Here is a 22055-nt window from a genome sequence, read left to right on the forward strand (position 1 = left end):
TTTTTTTAAGTTGAATCAGATTAAATGTGGAGGCTGGGCTCCCTTTTGCATGGATGGAGCAAACCGAGGACATTCTGGTTCCTTTCCTGATGGTGTGTTTCAGTTCATATTCATGGAGCTCTGAGGTGCACCAGCAGGTCAAGCATAGGTCCAGTAAAGGAAAGCCTCTGAGTCTGCTTCTGACTGCCTTGTTCTTTGTGTAAAATCAAGTCAAATGCCTTTCCGAGTCCCAATTTCCTCTCCTGTAAGATGGATTGAACTAATAACTGTACCTACCTCATAGGGCTAGTGTTATTTTAAATGAGGGAGTGTAGGTAGGGTGCCTGACACTGTATCTCACGTGCGCTCACTCAATAGGAGGGGAGCTATTATTAGAAGTAAGTTCCATGAGAGTGGGGGCTGGGTTTTGTTGGGTGTGTTGAATAAGTATTTGCCGAATGAATGAATTATAAGATTTTTAGGATTTTATGTTCCAGTTTTAAATTTAAATTTTGAGTTGGTAAAAAACATAAGGGGTTATAAAACAGAAACTGTAAGAAAAAATGGAGTGAAATCGCTCCCTGTTGTCTTTGTCCCCCATCTGTCTAGTTCCTATTTTTTAAGATTTTATTTATTTATTTGAGAGAGAGAGAGAGAGCACAAGCAGGGGAGAGGCAGAGGGAGAGGAAGAGGGAGAAACAGACTCCCCACTAAGCAGGAAGCCCGACATGGGGCTCAATCCCAGGACTGGAGCGTGCCCTGAGCTGAAGGCAGATGTCACCCAGGTGTCCCCCTAGCTGCCCAGTTCTTACCTGTTCCCTGTAGATTACCATTGTCCTTAGTTTCTTTTGTGTCCTTCCAGAGTTCTTATGTTATTGCTTAATCACTAGTATAGATTCTGACTTTCCTCTTTTTTTAAAGAGCATATTTATTTATTTATTTATTTATTTATTTATTTATTTGAATAGATTTCATTTTTGGTATTGTGGTAAAATACACATCTTAACCATTTTTAAGTGTGCGATGCAGTGGTACTAAACATGTTAGCGTTGTGCGGCCATCACCACCACCCACCCCAGAACTCTGCTCGTTTTGTAAAACTGAAAGTCTGTACTTATTAAACAGTAACTCCACTCTCCCCTCCCCCCAGCCTCGTCACCACCATTCATTTGTCTATGACTTCCACTAGTCTAAGTAGTAGGTAGCATATTATGCACGCTCTTTTTTTTCTTAAGGTTTTATTTATGTGTTTGAAAGAGGGAGAGAGAAAGAGGAGAGAGCACAAGCTGGGAGGAGGGGCAGAGAGAGAGGGAAAAGCAGGCTCCCCCCTGAGGACGGAGCTGGACATGGGGCTTGATCCCAGGACCCAGAGATCATGACCTGAGCCGAAGGCAGACGCTTAACCAACTGAGCCACCCAGGCACCCCTATACATACTTTTTGTACTCTGTTTTTTCATTTTACAACGTATCTGGAAGATTTTCCATATATAAGTCTGCGGTGCACTCCCCGTTATTTGTGTAGTTGTGCAGTGTTCCATCATATGGCTGTACTATACTTTATTTATGCATCTTCTAGGATGGACATTTGGGTTGCCTCCTGTGTTTTGTTCTTATAAACAATGTTGTGAAATAGGCCCAATGTTTTGAAATAAAATTGTTTTGATTTTTTTGTGCATCGTTAAAATAAACTTACTTGGCCTCTTTAATGTATAGCCTCCCACCGATGGCTCAGATTGGGAGGCCGCTACCCCAGAGCGTTTCTCCCATCTCCGACAGGACAGTAGCCCTACTGGGTGATGAGTCTGGGAGCCAGTTCTTGAGCCCTGGAGGAAAAATGTGTGCCTTGTCAATGTGTGAACTGCCTGGATCTCTCCCTCCCTCCCCCACGCCAATTCCTGACCTCCCTCTCCATCTGTGGGATGGCAGCTGGGATTTCAGCCCTCACATTTCTCCTGCGCCCATGTTCCAGTGGCTGCAGAACACCACCCTGGCAAGAGGGATGGCAGGTCCGGGGAGGCTGGGAGAGCAGTGACATTTTCCTATTGTAGGCTGCAGGGGGTTTCCTTCCCACCTACCCACACGCTCAGAGCTGGCCCTGACACAGCCTCTGCAGGACCCCCAGACCCCTCCTGTGGTCCTACTGAATCCTGTCTGCCACAAGCGGCCACTGCCTGGTGCCACTGCCACTGCCACTGAGCGCGGGGCATCGCCGGTTGGTGGAGGCCCCTTCCTCTTGATCCGCCGATGCCGTGGGTCTCCCTGAGGGTCTGGGCCCTCCTCCCCCGAGGCTGTCTGAATAAAGCCATCTCCTCCACCCTCTGTGACAGAATGAGTGAAGAGTGGCCGTAAGGGTTTCCTGTGATCAAGCCTCAGACCATCCAAGCTCCCCAGGGAGTCCGGCCAACGCAGTTTGGCCTCCCAGAGCAATTCTGTGGGCCCGCTCTGGGGCTGCCTGCTCCGTAGGTAGTACGGAAGTACGGCCAGAGGCCTGGGGACAGGCAGCCGGCTGTGCGGCCTCCAGCCTCTCCTCCTAGGGGGTGGGGGCTTGTGAAGGCCACCCAGTTCCTCCAAAGGACTGGTGCCAAGGCCTGTGACAGGGGTGGGAGGTGGGAGCACTTCAAGGTCCAGCAAGACGTTAAGGGAGGAAATAACAAGCGGTCCCTCCTGGCCCAGGTCTCCCTGCCTCCGGAGGTGCCTGGGCTGGCAGGGGTGGGGCCGGCGCTTCCCGCTGCATTTCCTGCCATTGTTCCCGCCCCACTTCCGGGAATTCTCCGGGGGCGCAGGGCTGGCCGGCCCGGGGCCAGAAAGGGAGGCCACGGAGGGCAGGTCGGCTCTGGCCGCAGCCTCCAGGGCTCGCGAGCTGCCGCGCGAGCAGCACGTCTGCACCGCCGGCCCTCCTCTCAGCCCCCACTGCCCGCTCTGCCCCTCACCCCCACCCCGCTCCAGGTGATCCCACAGGGAATCGGGGGACTCGAGGGCTAGGGCAAGCTCAGTCATCCACCTGCTGGAGCCAGTCCCTCTGCTCTGTCGCCCCACTTTTCCCGTGAAGGACGGAGGACTCCTATTGCTGATGTCGCATGGATTCACGGGCCTTTTACACCTACCGTCTTGTCTTTTTGACGTTGCCTGGGCCCTGATGTAGCCCCCCAAAACTAACATGAGCTTGCTCCTGGGTGAGTCACAGAGAGAAACTACCCCAGCTGGAGTTGTTGCACAGAGGAAACTCTATTTGCAGCAAATAAGATCCCCGGGGATAACTTCCAAAGCCGACTCCCCAGCAAGGGGTGAATGGGTTCCTACTATTTAAAATATTTACGTAGGGGAGGCTTGTCATCTACGTAGGGACGGGCACAAGGTGGGTCATGCACCTTAAGGAAACGTGCCTATCCCAACATTGTATGGTATGTAAATGAGGCTTGTGCTCCAACTTGGGCAGAGATTCTAGCATTATCACGAGGTAAAGGTAACTGTCAGTCACTCCATGGGTCCCTCCATGGTCTGTCTGCGCAGGTGTCAACAGGGAGTTAAGCTCGAACTGGTCTGGGTGGTCTGGGCTGCCAGAGCTCTTCACCAGGACAGTCATTAGGGTTTGAGGGGCAGTTTCGGTTTCCGTCCTGGGATGCTGTGTCAGTGGGGTCTTTCTCCTGAGTGACGAGATAAGCTGGAAAGAAGAGCTAATGGAAAAATGGGGGACAAAGGTCAGTGGGTACAAGCAAGTGAGCAGTAAAGGTCAGATCTTGGGAGCTATGTGGTGACACTGAGGACACTTCAGTCAACCCACTGGTGGCAGGTGCCTTCCCCACGCTGGCCCTGGGACGGAGACCCTCCAGGAGCCCCTGCTTAGTAAGCTATGCTACAAGCCTGCTCCATGCTGCAAAGGAATATAGCACACACCAGTCCGAATTCCAGAAAATGTGACTCCTAGCATCACGAGGAATGAATGTGAGTGAACCTCTCTCTCTTTAGCCCTTTCTTTAGAGAAATGTTAGAAAAATGTTACAAAATTCAGCACAAACCAGGTTATTGCCTTGCTAGCCAGGGAACCTTATGTAAGGTGACCAAGAGTCTACTGGTTCCAAGAAGAATGGAGCTCAAGTGATTTTATTGAGCAGTTATTAATAATTAATAAGCAGCTATTAATTAATTAATTTTTATTGTGGTAAAATATACGTGACAAAACTTACCATTTCTACTACTCTGAATGTGCAGCTCCGTGGCATTAAGCACATTCACAGCTGTGCAACCATCCCCAAGGTCTATCCCCAGAATGTTTCATCTTCCCAAACTGACACTCTGTGCCTACTGAATAATAGCTCCCCGTTTCCCCTACCCCCGGCCCCTGATAACCTCTATTTTACTTTCTTCATGAACTTGCTTATTCTAGGCATCTCAAAAATGTGCAAGCATACAGTATTTGTCCTTTTGTGTCTGTCTTATTGCACTCAGCATCGTGTCTCCAAGGTTCATCCATGTTGTAGCAGGTGTCAGAACTTCTTTCTTTTTTAAGGCTAAGTAATATTTCATTGTAAGCATGTTTTTAATTTATTTTAATTAATTTTATTTTAATTTTTATTGCATTTTATTTATCCATTCATTTGTTTATCCATTCATCTGTTGATAGACACTTGGGTTGCTTTCATTTTTTGGTGATTGTGAATAATGCTGTTATGAACATGGGCGTACAAATATTTCTTCGAGTCCCTGGTTTCATTTCTTTTGAGTATATACCCGGAAGTGGAATTGCTAGATTATATGGTTTGATCCATTTTTGTATTCCCTTTTTTCCATGCTCATCAACAGAACACAAGGGTTCCAATTTTGCCACATCCTCACCAACGCTTGTTCTTTTCTGTTTTTGGGGTAGTAGCCATCCTAATGAATGAGAGGTGATATCTCACTGAGCAGCCAGTGTTAAAGATCAGCTGCTCAGGGGCACCTGGGTGGCTCAGTCGGTTAAGTGTCCGGCTCTTGGTTTCAGCTCAGGTCGTGATCTCAGGGTCATGAGATTGGGCCCTGCATTGGGCTCTGTGCTCAGCACGGAATCTGCTTAAGACACCCTCTCCCTCTGTCCCTTACCCCTCACACTCTCTCTTTCAAATAAATACATCTTTTTAAAAAAAATCAGCTGTTTAGGTTAAGATTGAAGTTGTATTTCAGTAATACTTCGTAAAACCTCTATTCAAATCAGTTGTTAGAGACACTAGGAAAAGGAAGGTCCCAAATAACAGGTGTGCTGTTTATTCATCAGGGAAAAAAAATTAAGAAGCAGGAGCTGGGAGCACGCCTGTGGCTGTTCACGGTTCATGCCCTGACGGTCCTGTGCAGGAAGCGTGCAGAAGTCCGATGCAGACGTCAGGCGACAGTTCTGATAGACACGGGCCACTGGCTGCCCCTGATTTCCCACCACCGCCACAGAGGTGCAGAATGCAGTTCGCCCATGTCTTAGCTTAGGGGACACAGACTTTTTCCTTGGCACTCTTTGGAGGGTCCCTTAACTGGTCATCGCTTGGTGTCCTAGTCTTTCCTAAGAACCCATGTGTTTATGGGGCCCCCCACCCCCCACCTATGCTACAAGCCTGCTCCATGCTGCAGAGGAATATAGCACACACCAGTCCGAATTGGAGATGCTGCCTTACGTGTGTGTGCTGTGACAGTCCTGGGCCTCTCTTAGGAGTGGGGCGTGTCTGCCCTGCCCCAGTTTGCTTTTCTCCCTGTCCCTGAAGACAGGAAAGACTGTTCTTCATTTGTGGTCATTGCTGGCCGAGCCCTGGGAAACCGGGATAGGCGGCCTGTGTAGATGTGGGTCAGATGAGTGACTGCAGCTTCAGGGACCCTGCACGGGTCCCCCCACTTTTAGGAGACCGGTGGATTGCTGAGGTCTGATGGGAAAGGCAGCCCTTCTATGGGAGTATCCAGGCGGTCAGGGGTGGTAGGGCTGGGCCTCTGCGGAGAGGCAGAAAGCTGACCTTGGGAGAAGGGAAGGTGTCTCGCATCCTTGTTCAGGGCAGGGGGCCTGGCCCTCCAGGGATGATGCATGGGGTGACTGGGGCAGGGTGTTAGGGAAACGCGAGGGGTCCTCGGGGACTATGGTGTTCGAGGCAGGTCAGCTTTGTCTGCAGGGTGTTTGTGTGGTAAGGTGGTGGTGGTGGTATGTTGGGAGAAGAGCCAGGCACATTAGGCTATTCTCTACATTCTACTTTTCTCTCCACTTAGGTTCTTGGGGGAAGCCCAAGTCCCACTCCGGGAGGTCCTCGCCACCCCCAGTCTGTCTGCCAGCTTCAATGCCCCCCTGCTGGACACCAAGAAGCAGCCCACAGGGGTAAGTGCCCACTGGACCTTTGCATCACGCTAATGTCTGGTCTGAGGCCTTGTCTTTCTGACATGAGTGGTGTGTCATAGTCCAGCTCCCAGCAACCAGGCCTGGCCTGCCCTGGCCAGAGCTTGGGGTGCTGTGGAGGGGGACTGGCATGGAAGGGATGGGAAGGGGACAGGAGGGAGCCCTGGCCCCTCCTGTGAGGCTCAAGTCAGCCTTGCCTCACACCAGCTTGGCCTGCCCCTGGGTCTCCTCCTGCCCTGGAGGGGGGCACGGTCACCTCCTGGGGTTGGTTCTTTACTAGAAATCTGATGACTCCCCAGGCTTCTTGGGCAGCTTTGGTGATGGCTCCCCCAATCTCTTTGGTAGCCCTCCCTAAGCTCCCAGCCCCCATCTCCAGATCTGGAATATCTGAGTCATCTGGGTTACAGATCACAAGGGAAGGGAGACAGACATCCCTCTCCCCTGCCCACCGGAACCTGTCAGACCCTCTTCCTTTCCTCCATTGTCCTTCCTGCCCCTCCCCCCAGCCTTTCCAGTGCTCTTCCAGTCCTACCAGACAATTCCCAGCCCTCGTCTCTGGCTTCCCGTTATTTTTAGGGAGCTAAATATACCCTGCAGGGTTCTTTCTTCCTGGTCAGTAGAATTCCTGACCTTTCCTCTGGGTCAGCTCCACCTCCCAGGAGGCACTGGGGGACTATCCATTTGGAAATACTTCCTCCTGGTGGGGCCTTGGGGATTCCGGGCTGAGTTCTGTTTGCGTGGGGCTACCTTGTGTGTGTGTGTGTGTGTGTGTGTGTGTGTGTGTGTGTGTGTACGCGCGAGGGTGGGGAACCTTGGCTGGCTTGATGAGTCAGGAAGTGGCAAACCTGGGCAGAACTCGGAAAGGAACCACTACTGGGTACTGAGGGCTAGAGAAAGAGAGTGACTGACTGAAGTCACACAGTGACTCCGTGTCCAAATGGGGACAAGTCGGTAGATGGCACATCTCCTGAACTCTCAGGGGTGGGAGTGACTTGAATGGACTCCTGGTCCACTGCCTTTCTGATGCTGGAATTTCCTCCTGAGGCATCTTAGGGCAGTGATGGCTGGATGCTTCCCTGATGGAGAGAGGTTAGTTCCCAGGAGAATCCATCCCTCTCTCGCATGGTGCTCACTGACAGAACATTCTGGTTTAGTGCGGTGATCACTTGGTTTATAACCTCTTCAGGTGCTTCCCGGGTGAAATCTGGAACAGTCCCCTTACATGGAAGGCAGGGGGACACCCAAGAAAGAGGCAAGCCACTCCACATTGGTAGGCGGCAGGGTTAGTAAACTTGGGGACTTACCTATGAGGCATGTCTGGGGTGGCAGCAAGATGAGTAGATCTCTGCACTCATCTACCAAATCTTAAAAGTTTATACAGAGGTCCTAACTGGGTTTAGCCGTGTATCCATACAGATAGTCTCAACACCAGGTCGCTAGCTCAAGACATGCCTGGAGCAGCCTCGGGGAGCAAGGAGGGCAGGCAGAACTTACATTCCCAGGAGAGTGGAGGGGGTGAGAAGCCTCCGATTGGTTTATCATAGGTCAGCTGGTGGGCGAGTCTTCTCAGTTACCTCCTCCAGCATCACTGAGCCTGTCTTCTTCTGAGGAGGAGGTGAGAAGCACTCACCTTCTGAGTCCCCCTTGTCCTCCCCCTGAGCTCTCTAGTCTACTCATGAAGTCTAAGGGTTCTAGCGCCAATTTCCAACCCCCACCCCCACCCAAGCAATTCTCTGACCCCAGTTGGGCGCCCTATCATTCAACTCAATTCTGACACTGTCTACCCAGGGACGGCTCTGGGTTAAGGGCTCAGTCCTACAAGACCTCCCCTTCCCCTTCTAATGCCAATCCCAAGTCCAGATTCCCCTGTGCTTCTGACCAACAGGCTCTGGACTGGAAGTTCCTATGATCCCCACCTTGGGTTTGATTAACTTGCTAGAGTGGCTCACAGAACTCAGAAAAACATTCTACTTACCAGATTACCTATTATTATCCAACCTGGAAGCTCTCCAGTCCCTGTTCTTTGTGGTTTTATGGAGGTTTCACTGGCAATTGAACTCCATCCGCAGCCTGGATCCCCTCCCTGGAGGTGGTGGGGGCTGAAAGTTCCACAACCCTCTAAAGGCAAGGTTGGCTCCACTAGCAACCAGATCCCATCCTTCGGTGATTTCCAAAGTCATCTCAGTAGCACAACAAAAGACACCTTGATGGCTCTTATCACTTAGGAAAGTCTAGGGAATTCCTAAAAGGAGCTCAGTGCCATGGACACACACATTTGTAATTATAAATCACAGTATCACATCCCTAGAGTCAAGATGGACTCCAAGCACTTCTGGATCCTGAAGAGGACCACAGCGCTCTGTAAAGGTGTAGAACACTCCTGGAGGAACCGTAGGTAGCTGGTGAGGGAGATATCTTGAGTCAGGGGTCTGAGAAACACTAACATTTACCACTTTATTAAAGGATATGATAAAGCATATGAATCAACAGCCAGATGAGGAGATACATAGGGCACAGTCCTGAACAAAAGAACTTCTGCCCTTGTGGAGCTTGGGACCCGGTTCGGTGGCACATGGATGTATTCTAGTTCCCTCAGCATGGAAACTCTCTGAAAAAAAGGGACCAAAAAACTTGAGTTTTTAATGGAGGCTTCATTATAGTCATGATTGACTAAGTCATTGGTCATTGGCTGATGCAACCTGCAGCCCCTCTCTCCTCCCCAGAGATTGGGGGGGAGGGACTGAAAGTTCCAACCCTCTGATCACATGGTTGGTCCTCCTGGCAACCAGCTCCTACCCTTCCGTGGGGTCCAAAAGTCACCTTCATTAATAACAAGACACCCATTTTACCTTTATGGCTCTGAGTGTTTTCAGGAACTGTGGATGAAGACCCAATATTTCTAAGAAGTATAGTTTGGTCACCTGAATGACCAAATCTGTGTTTCTTATAAATCATTAAGTCACAGCCCCCAATGCCTTCATCCAGGGTTCCTAGCTTCTGGCTGAGCTGTTCAAACATCTCTCCACTCTTGCCCTCTGGGCATCTGTGACTGGTGTTTCTTGCAAGTTTTCCTACACTTGGGCCCCTCCAAGCTCAGACGCCTGTCCAGCCCCTGAGACACCTTTTCACACCTGGTCCCTGTCCACGGGGCTGAGCCAGGTTGGTGACCGTCCCCGAATGCCTCACCTTTCCTCCTCCGGCTCTTTGTTCCCACACTCTGTGCTCCTTGCTCACCAGCTGGGAACCTGCCACCTTCTCCTTTCTGGGCTGGGAGCCTGCCTGTCTGTAGAGATTGCCAACCCTTCCCAGACCGTGTCTCCAGGAGGGTGTGTAAAGCCACAAGGGATGGATGGGAGAGGGAGTTGAAGCCCTGCTTGGTCGAGCCCCCGGCTGAGCACAGCCTGGGGGAGGTGGAGCCAGGATACAACTCTGGCCTGTGGAGAGTGTCTGGGTCCATCTTCTAGTGCCTGTGACAGCACTAGGTCATGGAGCAGCCCCAGGTCCCGAGACCCTCTGAGCTGGGGCTTCCCACCTGGGACTGGGGGCTGTTGCCCTGTAGCGGGAGGCACAGAAAACTGAGGCTGTGCTCAGAAGGGACAGAGACCTCTGCAGGATTCTCACTGGCTGTTCACTGAGGCTGATTTCCGGGCTGGGCCCCGTGGGCAGAGCATACCAGGAGTGCCCAACTGAGTTTAGCTCAGACTGTCAAAGCAACCTGCGGAAGGAGTGATGGGAGTGAAGACAGGGCCTGTGGGATCCTTGGAAAACCCTGGAAGGACTGAAAAGAGGAAGAAGGCTGGGGGTGGCCATGAAGACCTGCTGTCGGCTGGCCTGTGGACTCCATTGGCCTGGCACTCAGTATTCTCAGCCACGTCCCTTCAGAGCTGTGTGCCACGAGAAGATGCCAAATCTATCCTCAGACAGATTCTAGACCGACTACTATTATTTATTTTCATATTTAAATTGTCCCCAGATTTGGCCAGTGGGAGTCCATGAAAATAGGTTTCTGTGTCCTTTGGACATGTTTCTATCATTCTTTGGATATTTCCTTGCTTTCTGGCACAAAGGGTTCCAGGGTCATCTACCTTCCCTGGACTATCCCTAGAATTACTTATTTTTCCAAAGAGTCCAACTTGCCTTTTGATGAAGCGTGAGAAAGCCCCAGGACGGTTGTTAAAAATACAGATGCCCAGGTCCACCCCAGACCTCCTGACTGGGATCTCCAGGAGTTCATGGGTGGCGATGAGCAGGTCTGGGCACCCGGCTGGGACCCCAGAAGCTGTTCTTCCTCCTGGGGCTCCCGGATCTTAGGGTGATGGCTCTCTGCCTGCTCAAGTGGCGACACCTGCTGGTGGTTCTCAAACCTGCACGGCAGGCAGTGAGGGCAGTGCCTTGGTTCCAGACAGAAAGGGTCTCTTTGCCTTCCTGGCCTCTCCCCGGGTCTCCTGGGAGCTGAGATGGCGCTGGCTTCCTTCCTTAGCATTCTGAGCCCCACCCTTCCACTGGTCCTGCCCTCCCTTAGCCTGGTTGCCCCTGCCCAGGCCCTAGTCTGGGGTTCATGCCCCAGACCTGGAGCCACCCAGTGTACCTTCAGCCCTTTCTGTCTCAGGACCAGGATTCACCCAGGGAGTTTCTGGAATCCCTAATATTACTCAGTAGAGATGTCTAGTGACCTATGCTGAGTCGCTCAGAGGATATTATGCATTATTAACAATTATATTTATAAAGGATTTGTCAAAACCTGGGAAATGCTTACTGTCTAACATAAGTAAAATAGAAAAGCATTTTATATAAAGCAGGGCTGTACACTATTTGTTTAAAAAGATTGGAGAGAATTATATCAAAATGTGAATAAAGGTCGAATTATGGCAATTTGTTTTCTCTTGCATTTTCTTTTATTTCTTTTTTTTTTTTTTAAAGATTTATTTATTTGAGAGACAGAGTGGGAGTGTGGGTGGGAGGAGGGGCAGAGGGAGAGAATCCCAATCAGACTCCCACTGAGCGTCGACCCCTATGCAGGGCTTGATCTCAAGACCTATGAGATCATGACCAGAGGCGAAATCAGGAGTTGGACACTTAACCGACTGAGCCACCCAGGCGCCCTGCATTATTATTATTTTTTTCTTTAAGGTTTCTGTACTCTCTAAACTTTCTTAAATAGAGCATTTATTATTTTGATCCATAAAAAAGCTGCCCCAGGAGGCCTGCTGGACCCGTGGTACCAGGGAAGCCTGGGCCAGGCCCCGCTGGCCTAGGAGCTGTAAGGCTGGGGAGGCTGCCGAGGCTGTTCCGTTTCCTCAGGTTCTGGGCCCTTCCAACAGTGCAGGTCTTGTGTGGGGGGCAGTGCGTCAATGGGGTGAAAACACAGGGCGCGCTTTCCCGGCCTGTGGGAATGAGGCGACTAGTCATTCTCCTTTCGGCTGGTCAAAGCGGGAACAGCTGAGGTTGAGGTGGGGGACAGGGGTGCTTCTGGGAGGGAAGAGAGCTCCGAAAGGTGAGCAGCACCCTGAGACTCTCAGAGCTAGCCAGCGCTGGAGCAGAATGAGGCTGAGATGTCTGTGGGGAGACAGAGGAGGGCCCTCAGCTGAGCAGAGTGGCCACGGAGGCTTTTTCCTGTTGTGGGCCTAGACTGAGAGTTGAAAAACCCTGCAGGAGAGCTTGAATTGCAGATTCATTTATAGAAGCTTATGATGTGCTCTCTCAGCTAATTTCATCCCCATCTGGCCCTACGAGGAAGGTCCTATTGCTGCTAGTACCCTCATTTTACAGACAAGGAAAGTGAGGCACAGTGAGGTTCTAGATCTCGAGCGAGATCGCACAGCTTCGGAGAGGTAGAAGCTGACTCCGGGCTTTGGACCCCTTGACCATGCTGATGGGCCCCTGGGGGTGGCTTTGCCTCAGCCTCCTGCAAACCTGACCCCCGTCAGAGCCATTTTCCTTGGCGAAGGGGTAAAAGGAACAGGAAGGATGCTGGCCGGTGCCGGTCCGAGGCCGATGCACTAACCTGCTGCCCTCCCACCCCGTCTCTTCCAGGCCTCGCTGGTCCTGCAGGTGTCCTACACGCCACTCCCTGGAGCCGTGCCCCTGTTCCCACCCTCTGCATCTCTGGAACCCTCCCCGACTCTGCCTGACATGGATATGGTGGCTGGTGAGGAGCCCACCCTGGCAGGGCCCTGGAAGAAGCCCAGCAGCAGGGCTGCAACCTGGGGGTGGGAGGCCAGAGGGAGGCTTCAGGCAGCCTTTGCGGCCCTCCCTAGGTCGGGGGCTGCCTGGGTCCAGAGAAGAGAGGACACCAGTGGGTGGGGAGTCCTGGGAGCTGCCTCCTGCCAGGCAGAGAAGGTGCCAGTAGGATTAGTGTGAGGAAGCCCTCCTGGGGAGGGTCTGAGCCTGGGCTGCTGCTCTGTGCTAGGCACCTCTCAGCTGGGCATGGCTGTGCGGGGATGGGGTCTGCCCCCGGTGATACGCGGGGCCACACCCGCTCCCCGGAGGCGAATGCTTCCCTGCTCTGGCACTTCATAGGCCTCTGGCGATGGCCTTGTAACATCAGAGCTAGGTTTTCCTTGAAAGAGCCCTGGGCCCATGTCAGGGGACGTGAGTTCCTTTCTTGACTTTAGCACCAAGTAGCTGTGTGACTTTGGGCTGGCCACTCTCCCTCTCTGGGCCTATAGTTTATCATTTGTGAAATGAGCAGACTGAGTTAGGAAGTTCCAAGGTTGTGTCAGTTCTCTTCACTTGCCTCTGCTGGCCTTGTCACAGGAGGAGCCAGCCCAGGGTGCTTGGCTTGCCAGTGTGGGGCTGGTGAAGCCTCCATGAGGCCCAGCCTGCTGGAATGTGCAGGAAGCTACACAGATGGGCCAGGTGGGGACTTGGCCATGGCAAAGAGTCTGCAGTTTCTCTCCCGGTGAAGGGAGGTAGAGACAAACACAGCGTTAAAACCTGAGCAGCCTCTGGTGGGGGTGTGCTCTGTCTGTCCTGCCCAGCCACGTTGTTGGAGCTCCACACTGTCTGAGCTTGGAGACGGGAGATCAATCTGGATCAGGGCATAGGTTGCTGGGGAGGGCGGGCAGTGGGCAGAGAGAAGGGGTGCTCCTGGTGATAGCATGGGGAGAGTGAAGGGCCCAAGTGTTCTGGGACCACCTTGGAGGTGGGCCTGACAGAGTTAGGGTTTGCGCCACTCAGAGCAAGTTCCCAAAGTGACAAATTCCCACTCCTGCCTGGAAGGTGGTGAGAAGGGACGGTGTTCAACAGACATGGGAGCTGTTTCTGAGCTTTGTGCCAGGCTGGGGCAGCCAGGGAGAGCGGGCTTGGGGTAGGGGTGCCCTAGGTTGGCTCCCCTCACCCAGTGCCCTCCTCACCTCCTGGGGCTGTGCCCTGCCCCTATGCCAGGTGGGGGACAGAGCCGGGCTGAGACTTGGTCCCTGCTCAGTGACAGCACCGTGGACACGAGATACTCTGGAAAGAAGTGGCTGGCCCCCACGGGTGAGACACGGGTCAGGCTGTCCCGATCCTGATCCTACCACCCGTAACTGGCTCATTGCTGCCATCTGTCAGCTCACCAGAGTGGGACCTGGGGCGAGGTGGTCAGAGGGGCTGATCCTGCAGTACATGGTGGGGAGGGCTAGGGCCATTCTGTTTCCTTCCTGTTGACTAACTGGACTGACTGCCCTCACGTCTCAGCTGTTGGAAGCTCCTTCTTTCTCCCTCATCCATCCTGGCTCACTGACAGGAGGGGAGTGGGTGGTGGGTCTTCGTGCCCAAGCCCTTTGGCTCCTCCATTGGCTGGGCAGGGGTCCCAAGCACCGGACCAGAGGGACCAGGCCTTATTGGCACCCTCTCCGCCCAGACACAGGAGGAGAGGAGGACACCGAGGACCAGGGGCTCACGGGAGATGAGGCAGAGCCATTACTGGATCAGAGCGGTGCCCCAGGCCCTGGGGCCCCCACCACCCCGAAGAAGCCACCTTCCCATCCACCCCCCTACCACCCCGGGAGCAAGAGGAAAAGAGGTGCTCCCACGCCCAGAAAGCTGCTGTCGGACAAACCGCAGGACTTCCAGGTAATGGGCTGACTCTCTGACCACAGTCTCCTCTTTTAGCTCATGTCCGTCCAGCCTGGGGCAGGTTCTAAGGGCTCTCCTAGGCAGGAGTCTGTGATTTCCCCGGGTCCCCGGCAGATGCGGAATGAGCATTTCATGGGTTGTGGCCTCAGAACACAGCCCCTCGTTTTGTTCTTTGAAAAAAAGCGGGGGTGGTGGAGGCAGCACTCAGAGGTTCAGCCTATCTTCACATTTGTTACGTGTTTTCCAGCCAGGGTTTATCTGGCTAGCTAGCTTTTTGCTCCTCGTAGTGTGGTCCTTGGGCCAGCAGCAGGGGCAGCACCTGGAAGCTGGCTGGAAAGGCAAACTGCCAGGCCTGCCGAGTCAGAATCTGCATTTTAACAAGCCCCCGAACTAGGAAGCCCTGTCTAGCGCTCTGTTTTCTCTCTTGATCCATTCCCTTCCTTATGGCCGTGGATTCTTCCGAAGGTCATGCAGGATTTGAGCTTGTTCACGCGCGTGGGCAGGGGGAGGGACAGAGGGAGAGACAGAATCTCAAGCAGATGCCACGCTGAGCATGGAGCCCGACTCGGGGCTCAGTCGCATGACCCGGAGATCACAGGTCTGAGCCAAAACCGAGAGTCAGATACTTACCAACTGTGCCAGCCAGGTGCCCCAACCCTTTGGCATATTTTAATCCAAAAATCCATCCCGTTTTATTTGCATTTTAATTTTGGTTCTTTGCTTATTCTTTTTCTTTTCTATGAAATTTCCCATGTTGATATAGTTGCATTTAGTGATATTGAGCTCCTCAGAACTACTTTCAAAGTTAAAAACAGGAAACTTAGCTCTTTACTGAGTGCCACAAATTGTAAAAATACATTTTAGTTCTAAACTGTGATAATTTAAGCTGTAACCACTGTGTATTTGCCTGAGAGACAAAATTCTGACATTATTATTATTTTTATTCCCAAGTGATGAACTTATTGCCTTTTTTCTCCCTAAAAAATCAACGTATGTTTACTGTAGAAAACTTAGAAAATACAGGAAAATGAACAGAATAAAAATCAGGGAGCTTCCTTCCTATCGTTATTAATAATATATTCTTCTATAGTACGGCTTAAAAAAAAGCATTGATTGGTCTATTGATAAATAGCTGCTGATTAAAACTTAAAACCAGTAAACATCTTATTTTTCCATGAAAATTGTTCTCAAATTTTAAAATTTCATGTTTTAAAATATTTTGCCTAAATCTGGAAGCACAGATATTCCTGAAACCTTAAGTTCAATGGAAAAAACTGAATTTATTTCTCAGAATGCAAGAAAACGTTGTATCTTATAAAGAATAAAGTGGGGTCATGTCACCGTGTCAGCTCAGGCTCTGAGGGAGCTGTCAGTGAAGAAGGTTCAGGCTGCTTAATCTGCCGACATCAGACGGTCTGAGGGAGGGCTTGTGCCAATGGCTGCATGAAATGAGCTGGGGTCTGGGTCCTTGGCCCAGCCCCAGAGTTAATGCTGGGAGCTTCCTTGGGGCAGCTTGGCAGCTCTTGTGCAGAACTATGGAATTTTATAGATGGAAGGGACCTTGGTCGGAAAATACGGCTGTTCTTATAATGCTCTTCCTAATACCTTTTAATACCCTTCCCGAGAAGCCAGCAGTGAGAATGGTCCCTGAGATCTCTTGACTCTCTTGGGGACTGACTACTTCCCCCTTCTTCCTGCTCATGCTTCCTCTTGGCTTTCAGATCAGGGTGCAAGTGATTGAGGGGCGTCAGCTGCCAGGGGTGAATATCAAGCCTGTGGTCAAGGTCACGGCTGCCGGGCAGACCAAGAGGACACGGATCCACAAGGGAAACAGCCCACTCTTCAACGAGGTGGGACGTGCTGGGTATTAGGACGAGGACCACAGTGGCCCATCCCAATTGGGAATGCCAAGCCGACACCTGACAATCCATTCGGTTTTTGTATTGAGAGATATGCTGGGTCCTCAGTAGGTTATGGGAGGAACTGGAGGGAGGGTTCTAGCCGGAGGGCCAGCCACCTGCCCTGTCCGTGAGATGACAACCTCCCTGAGGTCAAGGGAGGAGCAGCCCAGAACTTGCAGAATCCCCAGAGCTCACTGTTGGGCTGAGCTCAGTCCACACTTCTGGGTGGACAGGACCTGAAGGCTGTGGGCGGCGGCCGACCCTCTCCTCAGCCCCCCGGTGTCGGCAGGCTCTCATCTGTTTCCCTTTTGCCCTGAACCACAGACTCTCTTCTTCAATGTGTTTGACTCTCCCTCGGAGCTGTTTGACGAGCCCATCTTTATCACGGTACGTCTCAGCAATCAGTGTTCTCTGGGGGTTACGTGTACCCTTGCATGCACACCGTGCACGTGTGTATGTGTCGTATCAGCGTGCATGTGTGTGTGTGCCTATCGGTGTGAGTGTGAGTGAGTGTGAGGAAGGAGCCATGCGGCCCGGGGCACGGGTGATGGGGAGCGGCTCACCGCCGAGCTCTGCTGGTCACAGAAATGCCTTCAGCAGCTCAGGTGGCGGCAACAGCCGAGTGGGGAACCCCCACTGCCCAGCACCCCCACAGGGGCCGCAGGTCAGGGGTCTGAAATCATTCTTGCAGTGGACCCTGATACTCATTTTATTTTGTTTGCCCATGTGTCTGTTTCTGGCCAGGATTTTCTTTCTTTGGGCCTCAGCTTTTTTTTTCTTCTTTTTTTGGCCTTCCTTCTGAAAGGTGGGATAGCTTAGCTGTTGAGCGTGTGGGCTCTGGAGCCGCTGTCTGGGTTCTGGGGGTCCTGCCTCTGTCGTTTCAGGGTTGTGTGATGCTGTACATGTCCTGTAGTCTCTCTGTGCCTCTGTTCCTTCATCTGTAAAATGGGCATAATAATAGTACCTGGTACTCAGGGGGTTCCTGTGAGCGTTACCATTGCTCAGAACAGTCTCTGGAACAGAGCGAGTGCTCTGAGTGTTGGCTGTTACTGCCTGGGAGGGAAGAGTTGTTGTGTTGGGTCCTGTCTGGGCCAACATTTCCTTGTAAATGAGAGTTTTAATTTCTCTTCCTCCCGCAGGTGGTAGACTCCCGTTCTCTCCGGACAGACGCTCTCATTGGGGAATTCCGGGTAATTATGTATTTTCTTTGAGAGCCGTTAGTTCTCGCCAGTTCACGCTAGTGGAGGCTCTGTACGTAACGTGCAGAGGCTGCTGCTTCGGGGGTCCTGTTCCTCTCGGTCTGTGTTGGGGAAATGCAGTTAAAGAAAAAAAAAGACAAAATCTTCTCCAAACTCAGAAACCGTCTCCACAAAGGTCGTAGAGGAAGAGCGGACTCTTACTGAGTAAGTTGCAGTCCAGAAGGTGAGGCTCATGGCAGGCGACCCACTAGGAGATTGTGGAGGCTGAAGGAATCCTGTACACCGCCGAGCAGATCCGACCCACCCGGCACCCATTCTCAGCACAACGAGTCCTCCTGGGCCACACGCCAGTCATCCCGGCGACCTGGGAATTGGGTTGACCATCGGTGTTAGCTAACTGACTTTCTCCGGAGGAAAAAACACAAAAGCTTGCGTTTTTGTGATGAGGGTTGTTTTATAACTTGGAGCCAGGCCTGTGCCAAAAGCAGGCCCCTTCCTTCCCACAGAAAAAGCAGAGAAAGCACTTACATTTACAAGGTTTCTAAGGTAAAGGATCTGACAGACAGGACGGAGAGGAAAACCCCTTCCCTTATGTCCAACGGGGAGTTGAGCCTCTGCCTTCTGATTCGTATTTGTCCTTACGACTGGGCAGGCAGTGAAATGGGCGGTTAGGCAGCCCTCCTCCTAGTTCCGATTCGGACCAGCGTGACAGTGGTGCTCTGCGCCCTGCAGGCACCCTCACTCTGGCTTGGGAGTGGGGACCAGACGTGGAGTCCAAGGGGATGAGGGTGCGACACAGGGGAGACGGAGGAGCCTGCTCCCCCCCCCCATTTGTCCAGACAGTGCAGAAGTGAAGAGCGCACTTTGGAGAACCAAGGACTGACGAGCACTCAGCTCACAGGGAGGCATCAGCAGGTCTCAGAAAGCAAAGGCAGCTAGGAGTGGAGACCTTCAGGAATGATTTTCTCATTTTCGAATCTTTAGGCATTGATCAAATGGAAAGAAGGGGTACAGGCTTATTTTAACCTCCCCTTGCTATCCAAATAAACTATGGCCTCTTCTCTGGGAAGTAGTCACAAGATAGAAAACGAAGTCAATTTTCCTGGAGAAGCAGTTTTAAAAAGAGTGGGATCGAACCTGGGTCATTCTGTAATAAATGGGGTTCTATGTCCCGAGTCTCTGATCTTTGAAGCATGCTCTTGGTCTGAGAACCCAGAGGTGAAGGTAAAACGTTATTTTCTTTTTTTCTAATTATAAAAGTAATCCATGATCAAAAAGGATTTTTTTAGACCAGTTCATAGCAAACTCGAGTGGGAAGTACAGAGTTCTCCTGTGCCTCCAGCTGCCCCAGGCACAACCTCCCTGACCATCAATGTCCCGCTGATCTATGAATTCTTACAGAAAATTATAAAATACAGGAAAGAAAAAATAAAAAAATAGAATAAATCTACCACCTTACTGTACCAGCCAGAGATAGCCCTGTTACCGTTTTGTTGTGTGCGTTCTGCTCTCTCTTCCCTACGCACAGACAACCCTTACCAACCTTTGATCAACACGGACTCTGCTCTGTTTTCCATGTAATGTCAGCTGATGAACGTTTCCCTGTGTCTCCAGATGATCTTCAAAGCATGATTTTTAATGTGATGGCATAATGTACCATACTTCATTTAACGCTCGAAGGGCAAGCGTTTGACTTGTGTTTCTCGGTTTGATTTCAGATGGACGTGGGTACCGTCTACAGAGAGCCCCGTGAGTCACGTCCTCATCGCTTTGGTCATCTCCTTGCATTTTGACTCTGGAGGCTGTTGGGGACAGCCATTCGGGACAATCACCTTTTTTCCTTGGGGGTTTTAGAATTTAGAGATAGAGTCTGATCCTGGAGATGAGAGCTGCAGGCTTCCATCTTCCAACTAAACCAGGCCCTCAGGGAGATCAAACCTTCACCTGGGCCTCCGCTGGCCCAGTCAGAGATGCTAAATCTGGAAGGCCCCAAGCAAGGGTTGTTGGAAACGAGGTCCCTTCTGACAAGGATGGGCCATTTCGATAATAAGCTTGGATTTCTTCACACCCTGGCTTCTGTTCTGGTCTGGGCATTTCCTGAGAGGGAAGTAAATGGCCTGGGGTCTGACTTTGGCAGCCTCTTCTTGGTGTTTCTGTTGACATTTCTGACTTGGGCCCACATGAACACTCAATGTCTGGCCCCCATGTCCCTGTGAATAAATCCCTCATCTCACCCACATGTGGTTGGCCCCAGGCTCTGGATGTGGTTGCAGACTTGGGTCCTTCCAATTCTGCCATTGCCAATGCATGTTGTCTCTTTTAGGACACGCCTATCTGAGGAAATGGCTTCTCCTCTCGGACCCTGACGATTTCTCTGCTGGGGCCAGAGGCTACCTGAAAGCGAGCCTCTGTGTGCTGGGGCCTGGTGATGAAGCGCCTGTGAGTACCTTGGCGGTGCCCTCCTCACATCTCCTCTACCTGGCAGGAGAGGCACCGGACAAACAAGCAAAAACACAACTTTAGTTTTTCTGATTTAAAAAAAATACATGAGACGTGTTAGAAATGTAGAGAATGTGCAAAAGTATCAATAAAAAGTGAATCGCTCATAGTTTCCACCACTCAGAGACAGCCGGGATTCATACGTTGTTGCATATCCCCCCAAAAGGATGCACATGTGTATTTTTCTATTTTTTTAAAAATATTTATTTATTGGGGCACCTGAGTGGCTCAGTTGGTTAAGCATCTGCTTTCGGCTCAGGTGATGATTTCAGGGTCCTGGGATCGAGCCCCGCATCGGGCTCCCTGCTCAGTGGGCAGTCTGCTTCTCCCTCTGTGCTCTTTCTCTCAAATAAATAAATATTTTTTAAGATTTTATTTATTTATTTATTTGAGAAAAATATTTATTTATTTGAGAGAGAGAGAGAGAGAGAGCACACACGAGCGAGAGGGGCAGAGGGATAGAGAATCTCAAACCTACTCCGTGTGAGCATGGAACCCAATGCAGGGCTCGATCTCAAAACCCTGAGATCACGGCCTGAGCCAAAACCAAGAGTCGGACGCTTAACCACCTGAGCCACACAGGTGCCCCATCTACTTTTTTATTGCTTTTTAAAATTGAGATATAATTGACATATAACATGACATTAGTTTCAGGCATACGATGTAACGATTCATTATTTGTAGAATTGTGAAGTGATCATCATGATAAGTCTAGTTAACATCCATCGCCTTATGTAGTTTCAAACTTTTAAGATCTCTTCTCTCAGTAACTTTCAAACATGCCCTGGAGTATCATTAACTAGGGTCCCCGCGCTGTGCATTACATCCTCATGACTGACTTATCTGATAACTGGAAGTTTGTACACATCGACCCCCTTCCTCTACTCCCCTCTCCCCCGCCTCTGGCAACCACCAATCTGTTGTATATTGTTCTGAATTTTATCGCCAAAGAGTATACCATTGTCATCTTTACACACCAGTAAGTCAAGTTCAAGTTGGAGAGGGGAAGAATGAGGAAGGCGTGCAGACTTGGGGACATGTCAGCATCTTTGTCTGTTTGGCAAGAAGAGAGAAGGTTGGGAATAGCCGTGGGAGAGGAATGAAGGGTTAATTCCAGGTGAATGGAAGGATTTCCCAGCAGACCCGAGAGCACCCGCTCCGGTTGGCAGCTTGGTGGTAGAGCCTCATGCTACTCAGTGGCCGGGAAGCAGGCTGGCGGATGGCAGAGGCGCTGGGCGTGGGCAGGGCAGGGCAGGACGAGCCGAAGCACAGGGCCGAGGTAGCCTGGGCATTGGGGCTTGGCTGGTGGTGCCCAGTGGGGAGGGTGCAGGAGTGCAAGGCTTAGAGTGGGTGAGGACGGAGAATAGGGAAGGGCTAGGGAACGCACATTTATTGAGCACCTGCTGTGTGCCAGGCTGTGTTGAGAACCCTGCTCTGTGTGAGTGGGAGGTTGGAGGAGGCAGATAGTTTGCAAGCTGGGTTTCAGTGGTCAAGGTTTTGCTAGAGGAAAGGCTCTGGGCGGCTGGAGGTTCCAGATGAGGCCATGCCTCCAGCAGCTGAGGGGGGAAGATGAAGGAGCTGCAGGTGGAGGAAGGTAAATGTGTTGGTGAGTGACTTGACCACGTGGAGGTTGATTATCTTATGGGAGGACTGGAAATCAAATAGGCAAGTGGTGAGGCAGGCACTGAAGTCATGAAGGAAAGGTGAGCACGTGTTCTCGGCTTGGTGGATGGTGTCAGTGAGAACGAGGGGAGAGAGTGGCACATATGGGTGATGGCTACTTCCAGATTAAAGACATGGTGGAGTGATGGTGGGTGCGGGTGCAAGGTGTGGCCTTCTCTTCCCAGCCTGGGATCACCAAGAGGAGAGGGAGAGGCAAGAGTGGGGAAAGCGGATCTCTGGGGGAAGAGTGGTGGGAGGCAGAGTGCGAGTTCTATGGTGATGTCAGGAATAGGAGTTGGCTGAGGCCAAGGGCTCAGGAAACCACAGTGGAGAGGGTTAGGGGATGGAGAGCCCAGGATTCTGTGCTGTGCAGGGGGCTGATGAAGCTCCAGTGGACAAGCCCGACCCAAAGGCACCTG

General features: G+C 51.5%; 1 protein-coding gene across 21 annotated transcripts in view; it reads left to right on the forward strand.

Annotated features, from left to right (window-relative positions):
- Window positions 1-22055, forward strand: part of DYSF (dysferlin) — a 204453-nt gene that overhangs the window by 36525 nt on the left and 145873 nt on the right. For 11 of the 21 annotated variants that reach the window (XM_087863515.1, XM_087863520.1, XM_087863524.1 and 8 more), the window contains exons 4-12: window positions 6194-6299; window positions 12351-12465; window positions 13704-13796; window positions 14161-14372; window positions 16097-16225; window positions 16601-16663; window positions 17416-17466; window positions 19194-19224; window positions 19799-19914. In XM_087863515.1, the coding sequence (XP_087719641.1) occupies window positions 6194-6299; window positions 12351-12465; window positions 13704-13796; window positions 14161-14372; window positions 16097-16225; window positions 16601-16663; window positions 17416-17466; window positions 19194-19224; window positions 19799-19914 (916 nt within the window). The remainder of the gene's footprint in view (window positions 1-6193; window positions 6300-12350; window positions 12466-13703; window positions 13797-14160; window positions 14373-16096; window positions 16226-16600; window positions 16664-17415; window positions 17467-19193; window positions 19225-19798; window positions 19915-22055) is intronic. The other 10 variants (XM_087863522.1, XM_087863526.1, XM_087863530.1 and 7 more) reach the window with 1 other exon arrangement.

Source organism: Ursus americanus, chromosome 7, assembly GCF_024610735.1.
Source record: "Ursus americanus isolate L20-20 chromosome 7, mUrsAme1.1.p, whole genome shotgun sequence".
In the NCBI taxonomy this organism is placed as follows: domain Eukaryota; kingdom Metazoa; phylum Chordata; class Mammalia; order Carnivora; family Ursidae; genus Ursus; species Ursus americanus.